Source organism: Esox lucius, chromosome 2 (assembly GCF_011004845.1).
Source record: "Esox lucius isolate fEsoLuc1 chromosome 2, fEsoLuc1.pri, whole genome shotgun sequence".
Classification (NCBI taxonomy): domain Eukaryota; kingdom Metazoa; phylum Chordata; class Actinopteri; order Esociformes; family Esocidae; genus Esox; species Esox lucius.
In genome coordinates, this window is record NC_047570.1 from 2,924,007 (window position 1) to 2,937,398 (window position 13,392).

General features: G+C 40.7%; 1 protein-coding gene across 1 annotated transcript in view; it reads left to right on the forward strand.

The window, feature by feature from the left end:
• Nucleotides 1-10,756, forward strand: part of si:ch211-288d18.1 (USP6 N-terminal-like protein) — a 57,276-nt gene extending 46,520 nt beyond the window's left edge. Inside the window, exons 9-14 of the mRNA XM_013131961.4 lie at nucleotides 12-132; nucleotides 338-432; nucleotides 2,873-2,938; nucleotides 5,187-5,286; nucleotides 5,739-5,891; nucleotides 6,524-10,756. Of these exons, the coding sequence (XP_012987415.2) occupies nucleotides 12-132; nucleotides 338-432; nucleotides 2,873-2,938; nucleotides 5,187-5,286; nucleotides 5,739-5,891; nucleotides 6,524-7,092 (1,104 nt within the window). The 3' untranslated portion in view covers nucleotides 7,093-10,756. The remainder of the gene's footprint in view (nucleotides 1-11; nucleotides 133-337; nucleotides 433-2,872; nucleotides 2,939-5,186; nucleotides 5,287-5,738; nucleotides 5,892-6,523) is intronic.
• Nucleotides 10,757-13,392: the final 2,636 nt, after the last annotated feature.

Genomic DNA, 13,392 nt, shown 5'->3' on the forward strand with positions numbered 1-13,392 from the left:
TGACCCTATAGGAGGTGAGCTACTGCCAGGGCATGAGCCAGGTCGCTGCCTTGTTGTTGATGTACATGAATGAGGAAGACGCCTTCTGGGCCCTGTCGCAGCTGCTGACCAATCAACAGCATGCTATGCATGGTGAGGTGGCCAATCAAATATCCTTAACACATTCTACAAATCAGATGTCACGGATGTTAACCGGGGAATGTGTTCTCCTGGAGTGGGTGTGCTGGTGATTTCCTCCTGGTTGTATGACTGGTGTGATTAGATTAAAAACAGCTTGGCAAGATATGCATCAAAATGTTATGGAGCAATTTGAACACACCCTCTTTCTCCCCGTAAGGCTTCTTTACTCCGGGGTTTCCCAAACTGCAGCGCTTCCAGACACACCACGATAAGATTCTCTCCAAACTTCTCCCTAAGCTGAAAAAACATCTGGTGAGATCATCGTTTAGGTTGACTTCACACCCTCACACACAAACAAAAGTACATACACACTCATACTCATGTGTGCACACAAATATGCACACACATATATATATAAAGATTATAATAGTATTATTTTGTTTTATTATATTAATAAAGAAATAGAAACTGAGAGCAATGCTATTGTCGTTAGGTGCATAAATTGGCTCTATAAATGATTCACCCTATTGGACTTTTACATATTTTGTGTTTCAACATGAAATCAAAATGGATTTACTTAGGATTTGGTGTAGACATGGTGTAGAATTATATGAATGTATGCTTGTTTTGTTTAGATTACAACAGAACATCCGTTTATTCATACACATGAAGTTGTGTTCAGTCAAAGCACGACAGTAATTAGGTAATGGGCTTACAGTACTGTGTTGTGTATTCTGGATTGCGATGTCTATAAAGTAGAGGACGACCGTAAGTTTCTTTGAGATTGAGTCTGTAAGATCATGAACAATAGACTACCGAATGCTGCAATAAATAATTTAATTACTGTCTCCTTGATGACCGGGTACGCAATCATTATTTCACCACTATACAGTGGGGCAAAAAAGTATTTAGTCAGCCACCAATTGTGCAAGTTCTCCTACTTAAAAAGATGTGAGAGACCTGTAATTTTCATCACAGGTACACTTCAACTATGAGAGACAAAATGAGAAAAAAAGTCTCATTGTAGGATTTTTTATGAATTCATTGGGACCGGTTTGAACTTGTTATCAGTATAAAAGACACCTATCCACAACCTCAAACAGTCACACTCCAAACTCCACTATGGCCAAGACCAAAGAGCTGTCAAAGGACACCAGAAAAAAAATTGTAGACCTGCACCAGGCTGGGAAGACTGAATCTGCAATAGTTAAGCAGCTTGGTGTGAAGAAATCAACAGTGGGAGCAATTATAAGAAAATGGAAGACATACAAGACCACTGATAATCTCCCTCGATCTTCCACCATAATTTACCAATATATTCATAAAACATCTTGTGTGATTTTCTGGATTTTCTTTCTCATTTTGTCTCTCATAGTTGATGTGTACCTTTGATGAGAATTACAGGCCTCTCTCATCTTTTTAAGTGGGAGAACTTGCACAATTGGTGGCTGACTAAATACTTTTTTGCCCCACTGTACGAACAATGGAGACTTACAATGGTATCTTACAATGGAGACAAAAGAACATTCAAAGCAAATCCAGAATAAGGATAATTAAAAGCACAAATAAGTGGCATGATATAAGGAATTGAATATGGCCCGGAGCAATGTATAGACCATTATAAAAAATTGAGAGAATAGCACAAATTAACACAAATTATTGTATAAAATAACACAAATTATTTTACTGAAGGGGAAGGAGGCCACCAAGATGCCTATAAAAACTCTAAAGGAAGTATAGTTTTCCACGGCTGAGTTGCATTCTGCAACAGAAAAGTGGTGCTTCACAAAAGTGGCCTTTATGGGAGAGTGGCAGAAAGTCATCAAGCCTTGGCAGAGGCTGAGCCAAGATTTGATTTGTGTGTGACTCTGAGACCAAATGGAAGAAGATTCTGTGGTCTGACAGAGCTTTTTGGCCTCAACGCTAGGCAGTGGTGCAAGCCTAAGGGCAGACATCAACCTGAGAACACCATGCCTACCATGTTGGGAGCATCATGCTATGGGGATGCTTCTTTGTGTGAGGACCCAAATAATTTGTGAAGATAGAAAGCTAAATGAATGCAACAATGTAGAGAAATCCTGTAAAAAGTCCTGTGTTAAGTCTGCAAGAGATCTGGGACTTGGGAGAAAATGTATCTTCCAGCAGGACAATGACCCCAAACAGGCAGCCAAAGCCACACTAGAGTGGCTTGAAAACAAAATATGTCCTGGTGTAGCTCAGTCCGAAGCCTCAATACTATTGAGTTGGAAATTGCTGTTCTCTGAAGGTCTCTATCCAATTTGACAGAGCTTGAGCAATTTTGCTAAGAAAAAAGAGTAAAGAAAATTGTGTCTCCAAGTGTGAAAAGCCTGTACACACTTATCCAAAAAGACTCATGGCTGTAATTGCTTTCAAAGTTGCCTCTACTAAATATTCACTAACGGGGTTGAATACTAGTAGAATCAATTATATTCTGATTTGAATTTCTAATTTAGAAAAATAAATCTGTTCACTTTCAACATTATGGACTTTGTGTTGATCAGTGGCAATAACACCCTAATATATTAATTTACATTTTGTGTTGTCAAACAATAAAATGTGGAAAAGTCCAAGGGGGTGAATGATTTTGAGAGCCACTGTACCTATACATTTCTAAGTGAAGAACTGATGTTTCTAACCTTTTCCCTCTCTGTCTTGCTCTCTTTATGTTTACTTTGTTTTTCCCTGCATCCTCATCTCCATTCATCTCTTGCACCCATCTTGGACTCTCTAGGACAGGGAACAGATGACCTGTGGGATCTACAGCACCAAATGGTTTTTGCAGTGTTTCATTGATCGGGTGAGATGGAATGTTTACGGCACAGTTTTCCAATGTCCATGAAAAACTGTGCCGTAAACAGTACAATCAGGGTTTACTCTAAAAAAATGTCCTGCATGTTAAACACATTTTAGCATTAAGCTGTCAAACAAGTTACCAATTGATGATATTCAGCAGAAAACTTAAAATAGACACATTTTATTAATGTTATGCTTATCTAACACAATGACAACTCCAAGCAGGACCAACTTAAGGGAAAAGTCATGTCAGCATTTATTAGCGTTGTTAACTTCCTACTGGGGTCACATAATCACAAGGCTTAATAACTATGCCGTGTACTTGAATTATTTCATAAAAACAATCCTGTGGCGCTGGTGGTTTGGAGAAAGACATGCTGCTGTCAGCGCTTCTCAGTCCATCATGGAGATGGCACTGGAACTGTGGGCCGGGCCTGGGGCTGTGGTGGGCTGGGAGGAATGCCACCAGGCCTTTAACTGCATCACGGGACAGGGGTGGGGGGGAGGGGGGGTTGGTGGTGGTTGGAGTGGGCAGAGAGTGGGAGAGATGCAAACAATCAAAGAATCGGAGTCATCACTTTCAACTAATTATGTGAATGATTGATAATCTTTTGAGATGATACCCATAAGTAGCTAAGCAATATTTTTTATGGGTCTTGCAAGGACCCACTCTAAATCTTCCACATACAGCTCCAGAAAGAATTAAGAGACCATTGCACCTTTTCATTTCCTTTCCAAAAAAGTCGTAAAGGAAGGATTTGAGTGAGGAACAGAAGGGTTAAAATTAAGAGACCACTGCAAATTAAACTCTTCTGTTCTTTACTCAAAACCTTCCTTTTCAACTTTTTTGGGAAGGAAAGAAAAAGGTGCAGTGGTCTCTTATTTTTTTCCAGAGCTGTACTTCTGACTATGATTTGGAATGCTAATTCATTTAACATTGTTTAAAACAGAAAAGTTGTTTAAACTTGAAGATGGGCAGAGTGGTCAGGAGTAGTGTGCTTGTGTACAACTATTTGTCAACATTTTATATACAGTGAGGAAAAAAAATATTTGATCTCCTGCTGATGTTGTATGTTTGCCCACTGACAAAATTGTTATAAATTGATTTGCATTTTAATGAGTGAAATAAGTATTCAACCCCTCTGCAAAACATGACTTAGTACTTGGTGGCAAAACCCTTGTTGGCAATCACAGAAGTCAGACGTTTCTTGTAGTTGGCCACCAGGTTTGCACACATCTCAGGAGGGATTTTGTCCCACTCCTCTTTGCAGATCTTCTCCAAGTCATTAAGGTTTCTATGGGATTAAGGTCTGGAGTCTGGCAAGGCCACTCCAGGACCTTAATATGCTTCTTCTTGAGCCACTCCTTTGTTGCCTTGGCCGTGTGTTTTGTGTCATTGTCATGCTGGAATACCCATCCATGACCCATTTTCAATGCCCTGGCTGAGGGAAGGAGGTTCTCACCCAAGAATTGACAGTACATGGTCCCGTTCATCGTCCCTTTGATTCGGTGAAGTTGTCCTGTCCCCTTAGCAGAAAAACACCCCCAAAGCATAATGTTTCCACCTCCATGTTTGACGGCGGGGATGGTGTTCTTGGGGTCATAGGCAACATTCCTCCTCCTCCCAACACGGCGAGTTGAGTTGATGCCAAAGAGCTCGATTTTGGTCTCATCTGACCACAACACTTTCACCTTTTTTCCTCTGAATTATTCAGATGTTCATTGGCAAACTTCAGACGGGCCTGTACATGTGCTTTCTTGAGCAGGGGGACCTTGACAGGGAGGGAGATTGACAGTTCTTTTATGTTTCTTCCATTTGTGAATAATCGCACCAACTGTTGTCACCTTCTCACCAAGCTCCTTGGCGATGGTCTTGTAGCCCATTCCAGCCTTGTGTAGGTCTACAATCTTCCCTGACATCCCTGGACAGCTCTTTGGTCTTGGCCATGGTGGAGAGTTTGGAATCTGATTGATTGATTGCTTTTGTGGACAGGTGTCTTTTATACAGGTAACAAGCTGAGATTAGGAGCACTCTGTCTCTCCCTGTTCAAATAAACCTACCATTACAATTATAGACTGATCATTTCTTTGTCAGTGGAAACATACAAAATCAGCAGGGAATCAAATAAATTTTTCCCTCGCTGTATACACTATAGCATATACAGACCAATGTTTAGAACATTTACCAAATTGTATGATGGAATAATTTGATTATAAGAATGGGAAATCCTTTTTGTCTCCAATCATTACAGACCCCATTCACACTTACTCTCCGGCTGTGGGACATCTACATTCTGGAAGGAGAGAAGATACTTACTGCCATGTCCTACACCATTCTTAGAATGTTCAAGAGTAAGGAGTGCATAATACCTTAAACCTCTGTTGCTATTATGCTGTTAATTTTTATTACAATAAAGAAGTGTCAATAAGCATGTTTACACACACATATAACATTATATTAAAGCTGACTATGGAAGTAGGCCAAGTATAACATTAGTCATGTAAGAACCTCACTCTGCTTAATTGGCCTAAGGTCAAAAATAAGCTATCATGCAAGTTATTAGGATACAATAATCTGCGTTTCATTATGGATGTGTTACATGTACTTACACTAGACACGCAATCATCCCTTTAAGAGGGAGTGAAATGATTTTTTTGCATTTATCAAAGTCCCATGATTTCAGACTTCCTTTGTCTTGCAAAGCATGCAACCAAACTATCCTAAATAATCACATTAATATGTGCTTTAAACCATGCCTTATGTCAGAATAAGATTGTGTTGACTTCCTTTCTGTATGTGTCAGAGCGTCTACTGAAAATGAACCTGGAGGACCTGAGGGAGTTCCTCCAGGAGAAGATTGCCCTTTCTTTTTTCTACAGCGACGATGTCATTATTGATCAGCTGCAGGCCTCAGTGGCAGAACTACGCAAGATGAAGCTGGATCTCCCACCCCCAGGTACACTGCCTAGCTGATTTGTGTACTGTTTGACAAGAACAATAATATAACACAGCTCAGGAAAAAAGGAAGAGACCACTGCACCTTTTTCTTTCCATTCCAAAAAAGTTGGAAAGGAAGGTTTTGTGTGAGGAACAGAAGGGTTAAAATGAAGAGACCACTGCAAATTTAACGCTTCTGTTCCTCATTCAAAACCTTCCTTTTCAACTTTTTTGGAAAGGAAAGAAAAAGGTGCAGTTGTCTCTTAATTGTTTCTGGAGCTATGTAAGTAGAATATTCAAAGACCAAGTCACTTTGGCTTGTCGATGGGCTCCACCTTGTGGAGAGAAATTTAAATATTGAGAAGTTGGGAAGATGTCTTTGAGACAGATCTGACGAGGTATGATTGATTTATTCAAACCTCCGAGCCCAGAAGTCTCTCATTTGCAGTTAAATTGAAAACAGTTTGGCTAAAGTCACGGTTCAGTAAAGGTTAAGGTCAGCATTAGGAAAGGGGTTTGGGATAATGTTTAGTGTAGCCACAAGCAGTAAACCTTGTTGAAAGGTTCTCTCTGAATATTTAGTCAGTTTGAAATGCAACCTCTACACTTTCCCTTGACTCAACCAATCATACATTTGGGTTTTATTTTTAGCCAAGCCTGAGGAGCTGCCACGGAAGGACCTGGGTATGGAACTGCCATTGCTGGTCACTCCAGTCGCCACAGACCAGGCTACCAAACGACCAGGAGCCCGGGATTTGTGTCTTGATCTCATCACCCACCAGCCAGACATAATCTCCCGAGACGGCAGCCCCTCTAAGGTGGACAGGAAGGACAAGGAAGCCCTCAACAGGGAGGAAGAGGAGGAAGCCCCTCCTCCATCTCCAGAACCCATTCTCATCCACACAATCCAGGCTCTAGGGCCACCTGATGGGTCTCCCCCTACTGGGGCTGGACCACCCCATACTGGGGCTGGGCCACCCCCTTATGAGCCACCAGGGGGTGATAAGCACATTTGTATTGGACCACCTGCCATTCCTTTGCCAGTCCATAAACCAGAAAGTACAGAAAACTCCTTCAGCCCAGTGGCTGTACCAGAGAAAGTCCAAAAGGCTACAAACACATCTCTGCAAAGCCTCCTGGAGGAGCAGAGCCTGACTGCCCACGTCGCCCCTTCGTCCCTCAGTGCTCCAAACTCCCCCTGCAGGCTCCCGTGGACTTAGTCGGCGCCCATAGCCCAGGCTTCAGACAGGTTTATGTGAAAGCCTGCTGCTAAAGGGTAGAAGACTGGGAGGAGGAGGATGAGAATCTGGCCAGGTTGCTGGAGCAGGTCTCCACCCTGTCTAAACGAAGGCCACAGACAGGAGACACAGAAGGGTCCGGGTAGACAAGAGAATTGTAAAGCATTCAAGGTCCATTGTGTCATGTTGTGAGGGAAGCTCCCACATTGAATCTCCAAGTAATGCCGTTACATTGTTTCCTATCCCACTAAAAACATTATAACTCACTTCGTTTTTGTAGTTTTCTAATCATGTTCACTTAGCCTTTGTCAAATATTTGCTAGTATAGTCTTATTTTAGCATAGTTTTATTTTTGGTACTTTATCTTATTGTCTAAAAATGCCTTAATTTAAGCTGTACCATCCTTAATGCAATTAGATTATTGCTATCTTGATAATAGATGTACTGATTGCAAAACAGGTAAGACAGCGAATGGTCATGTTTTAAAAAGATGAAACCTAACACTCAAGGTCAAGGTACTACACAATATGGAGTGAGTTAGCTTAGTGAAGAGCTGGATTGTAGTCAATCTGGAATGCAGCTTATGACAACTCTTCCATCAGGGGATCAGCCTCTGATTCAATTTCCCATTATCTATGCCTGTTCTAATAATTCAACAATGGTTTTAGTTAAACATTTAATTTAAGGTGACTGCCCTTTGTCAAAGGAAAAACAAAATGTACATTTTGAATTCACGCATTGGAAAAATTCTATATTTGAGAAGCAGTTATTCCAGCACTTGGTACTGTGTGTACCCAGGGTAATGGCTTTGCATACATGTACAAATATTGTTCACACCTATAGCGTCAATCCTCAAACTTGTATGCATGCATCAATCGGCATCATCTGGGGAGTGTGTGCAATAGAACATCTAATTTAACTTGTTGGTACCACTTCTGCATACAGCATGATCCATATGTTCAATAAATGTGTGTGCAACACAGAACACTCAGCAAATGCCTCTGCAACATACCGATTGCATTAGAAATGAATGAACTTCCAGTATTTCAGAGCTTTAAGCCTTGAATGTGCCTGCAGTGTCAATGTGCTGTGGTAGTGGTACCAACAGGTGAAATTTGAACTTCTTTTGCGTAAATACCGCAATGATGCATTCATAAATGTTCAAGGCATAAATGTTTGAGGTGCACTGTAGGTGTTAAGCTAAGATCAAACCTACTTTATCAATGAACTCTGGAACGCTGCACTTGCCTTGCTAGGCAGTTGCAAATTGTTCTATGCGGAATCGTCTGAAGTGCTAGCAACTGATGAAATTGGAACTCATCTTGCACACATACCCAGGCATTTGGCCTTGTGCAGACAGAAAGTGTCAAGCCATATATGTTGCAATGGAAGTCCATTCATTACATTGGAGTGCATTATGCACTGGTGCGACTCATCTGCAAGATGAATCCACCATAAAAGATACTGATGTTAAGCTTTCAGCTAAGTATCCAATGCGGCATACACACCTACAGCATCAAAGCAGAAAGGTTGCAGAACATTTTGCACAGTTATGCAATTACCCAAAATACATTGAGTCTCCACAGATGTTACATATGCAGCGTAAAAAAAAAAGGAGGGAATAACTTTCAATGGAACCTCAAACACTTGCAGGTTAATGTTAGTGAGTGTAATATTAATATGAATATTAATACAAATGATGCAAGTTAGTAAGAACTATCCCACATAGTTTGTCCTGGTAAGTGTGTTTGCAAGTGACTGATTGAGAAATAGTAATATATTCTTAAATATGTACTATTAATGTAGTACTTCATGAATTCTAAAAATGTTATATGTTGACAATTTCTATTAAAAAGGTTTGCTCTACTAGTGCAACATAATTTTGATATTCAGCATTTGCTAGCACTTCTGCCCAGCTTCCACACATACAATTTGAAGTATATGTTGGATAAGTCCAATGCATGCACAAGGCCAAACGTTCTGCAACTGCTTCTGTACTGCAATAATGCAAGCCATTGAACTTCCCATAACGCTGCAGGTGTGATCAAGGCTTTATGGCAAAGGAATCAAACCGATTCCACAGAGGCCCTAGGGGATGCCGGTTTTTGCTTTTCCCTTTCTTTTGGGGCCCAACTGAGACCTAAACCAGCTCAACCATAGGTGAGAGAAGATCCTAACTAATTAATGACATAATTCATCAAGTACAAGGTAGGAGGGGAAACGTGCAGACACTCAGCCCTCGGTGGAACTGGTTTGACACCTGTGATTTACGGGATAGCGACACACTTTCATTATACTTTTATAGCATAATATTTATATTATAGAAAAAACTACATTGGTTGTCAATTTAATAATAATAAATATCTAGCCAGTAATAAATAGAGGCATTTTTATGGTACTTAGTATACATTTCAGGGTGAAATTTCCTTATAAATGATTTTCTAAACATTTATAATTTATCTACCATAAGTTCAGGAAACTTAAACATCTGGCATCTGACTACTTTTTTGGCGACTCAATTCAATGCAGCATGTCTGGCATTAGGATCTCAGTAAACATGTACTTTAATCGTAGATAGAATCAAACTCTCCATGCAGCATGGTTATTTCTGTTGTGATGCACCACATGGATTGGGATGATTATGTAAAATGTACCGAAGGGCAATGCATCAATGTGATCTTTTAAGCAAACAGATCACATATTGATAAAACCCACATGTTGCATAGAAATTATGGCACGCATGGACAGCTTAAGCACAGATTTGTACGTACAATGCTTGATTAATGAGGCCCCTGGTGTAACCCTAGTGTAGAAGGATTTTTTACTGGTCATCCAGGAAAAAATCCAAGTGTGTAACTCTTGGGCTTCAGTTTGTCATTTAGCAAAAGTATTTAATATTGAACTTTTCTGTTATTGGAATGTTTAGGCTATTAGGCTGTTTCTTGGCCCATCTTTGCGCATCAGTGATCTAGCAACATTGTATTTTTTTATCATTGGATCTTTGCTGTAATGTATTATAAAGCTTTTTTAGTATTTGTATACAGAGCAAATATGTTGTACTCATTGTGCCCAGGTAGAGTCCCTTTAACTGAAGTCTTAAATACTGCCTTTAGATACTGTAGTAGTAATGATATGATATGTATCCGTAACCCATAGACATTTATTTTTAAATAGTTTGTAGTTAGTAAAGGCCCTTATTACCACTTGTGTACATTTTATTTATTTTAAATAACTTAGGTGACTTACATTAGCACCTAGGGTTAAGCAACTTGCTCAAAAGCACAGCAACTTATTTTTTACTTGTCAGATCTAGGATTAAAAACACCAAACTTTCAGTACCTGGTAATCTGCTATTTTCATAGGGAGATTTGCAAAGACAAAGGCTATTTGCATATGGATGGAAAATATGATTATTATTGGGGTTGAGATTTTACCAAACATGTTCTGTAGGTATGTTAAAACCATGAAATTTGTGAAATGAATTTGTATATTGAAATAGTTTTTTATTTGGTTTCATTTAGTTTATGTTGTGGACCCCCAGGGGCCCAGCAGTCAGAAATGATCAAGAGGAAAATGTGTATACAGCATATATTTTCCATAATACCATGTTTATGCTTGCCCCATTAAAGAATATTCAACCTTGGAAGTGAAATGGCCATTCATTTCCCCTATATACTGACGATTTCAACAAAATCTCACTCTCACACTCACTCTCACTCTCACTCTCACACTCACACTCACACTCACACTCACACTCACACTCACACTCACACTCACACTCACACTCACACTCACACTCACTCTCTCTCTCTCTCTCTCTCTCTCTCTCTCTCTCTCTCTCTCTCATAAATACTGTGTTTGACCCCCTTTCACCTTCAGAACTGCCTTAATTCTACATGGCATTGATTCAACAAGGTGCTGAAAGCATTGTTTAGAAATGTTGGCCCATATTGATAGGATAGCATCTTGCAGTTGATGGACATTTGTGGGATTCACATCCAGGTCACAAAGCTCCCGTTCCACCACATCCCAAAGATGCTCTATTGGGTTGAGATCTGGTGACTGTGAGGGCCATTTCAGTACAGTGAACTCATTGTCATGTTCAAGAAACCAATTTGAAATGATTCGAGCTTTGTGACATGGTGCATTATTCTGCTGGAAGTAGCCATCAGAGGATGGGTACATGGTGGTCATAAAGGGATTGACATGGTCAGAAACAATGCTCAGGTAGGCTGTGGCATTTAAACGATGCCCAATTGGCACTAAGGGGCCTAAAGTGTGCCAAGAAAACATCCCCCACACCATTACACCAACACCACCAGCCTGCACAGTGGTAACAAGGCGTGATGGATCCATGTTCTCATTCTGTTAAGCCAAATTCTGACTCTACCATCTGAATGTCTCAACAGAAATCGAGACTCATCAGACCAGGCAACATTCTTCCAGTCTTCAACTGTCCAATTTTGGTGAGCTCGTGCAAATTGTAGCCTTTTTTTCCTATTTGTAGTGGAGATGAGTGGTACCCGGTGGGGTCTTCTGCTGTTGTAGCCCATCCGCCTCAAGGTTGTGCGTGTTGTGGCTTCACAAATGCTTTGATGCATACCTCGGTTGTAACGAGTGGTTATTTCAGTCAAAGTTGCTCTTCTATCAGCTTGAATCATTCAGCCCATTCTCCTCTGACCTCTAGCATCAACAAGGCATTTTCGCCCACAGGACTGCCGCATACTGGATGTTTTTCCCTTTTCACACCATTCTTAGTAAACCCTAGAAATGGTTGTGAAAATCCCAGTAACTGAGCAGATTGTGAAATACTCAGACCGGCCCGTCTGGCACCAACAACCATGCCACGCTCAAAATTGCTTAAATCACCTTTCTTTCCCATTCTGACATTAAGTTTGGAGTTCAGGAGATTGTCTTGACCAGGACCACACCCCTAAATGCATTGAAGCAACTGCCATGTGATTGGTTGATTAGATAATTGCATTAATGAGAAATTGAACAGGTGTTCCTAATAATCCTTTAGGTGAGTGTATATATATATATATATATATATATATATATATATATATATATATATATATATATATATAAATATATACAGTGGGGAGATCAAGTATTTGATACACTGCCAATTTTGCAGATTTTCCTACTTACAAAGCATGTAGAGGTCTGTAATTATCAAAGGTACATTTCAACTGTGAGGGTCGGAATCTAAAACAAAACTCCAGAAAATCACATTGTATGATTTTTTAATAATTAATTTGCATTTTATTGCATGACATAAGTATTTGATCACCTACCAACCAGTAAGAATTCTGGCTCTCACAGACCTGTTAGTTTTTCTTTAAGAAGCCCTGTTCTCCACTCATTATCTGTATTAACTGCAACTGTTTGAACTCGTTACCTGTATCAAAGACACCTCTCCACACACTCAATCAAACAGACTCCAACCTCTCCACAATGGCCAAGAACAGAGAGCTGTGTAAGGACATCAGGGATAAAATTGTAGACCTGCACAAGGCTGTGATGGGCTACAGGATAATAGGCAAGCAGCTTGGTGAGAAGGCAACCACTGTTGGCGCAATTATTAAAAAATGGAAGAAGTTCAAGATGACGTCAATCTCCCTCGGTCTGGGGCTCCATGCAAGATCTCACCTTGTGGGGCATCAATGATCATGAGGAAGGTGAGGGATCAGCCCAGAACTACACGGCAGGACCTGGTTCAATGACCTGAAGAGAGCTGGGACCACAGTCTCAAAGAAAACCATTAGTAACACACTACGCCATCATGTATTAAAATCCTGCAGCGCACGCAAGGTCCCCCTGCTCAAGCCGGCGCATGTCCAGGCAAGTCTGAAGTTTGCCAATGACCATCTGGATGATCCAGAGGAGGAATGGGAGAAGGTCATGTGGTCTGATGAGACAAAAATAGAGCTTTTTGGTATAAACTCCTCTCGCTGTGTTTGGAGGAAGAAGAAGGATGAGTACAACCCCAAGAACACCATCCCAACCGTGAAGCATGGAGGTGGAAACATCATTCTTTGGGAATGCTTTTCTGCAAAGGGGAGAGGACGACTGCACCGTATTGAGGGGAGGATGGATGGGGCCATGTATCGCGAGATCTTGGCCAACAACCTCCTTCCCTCAGTAAGAGCATTGAAGATGTGTCGTGGCTGGGTTTTCCAGCCTGACAACGACCTTAAACACACAGTCAGGGCAACTAAGGAGTGGCTCTGTAAGAAGCCTCTCAAGGTCTTGGAGTAAAGTCTGTATTGCTCAGCG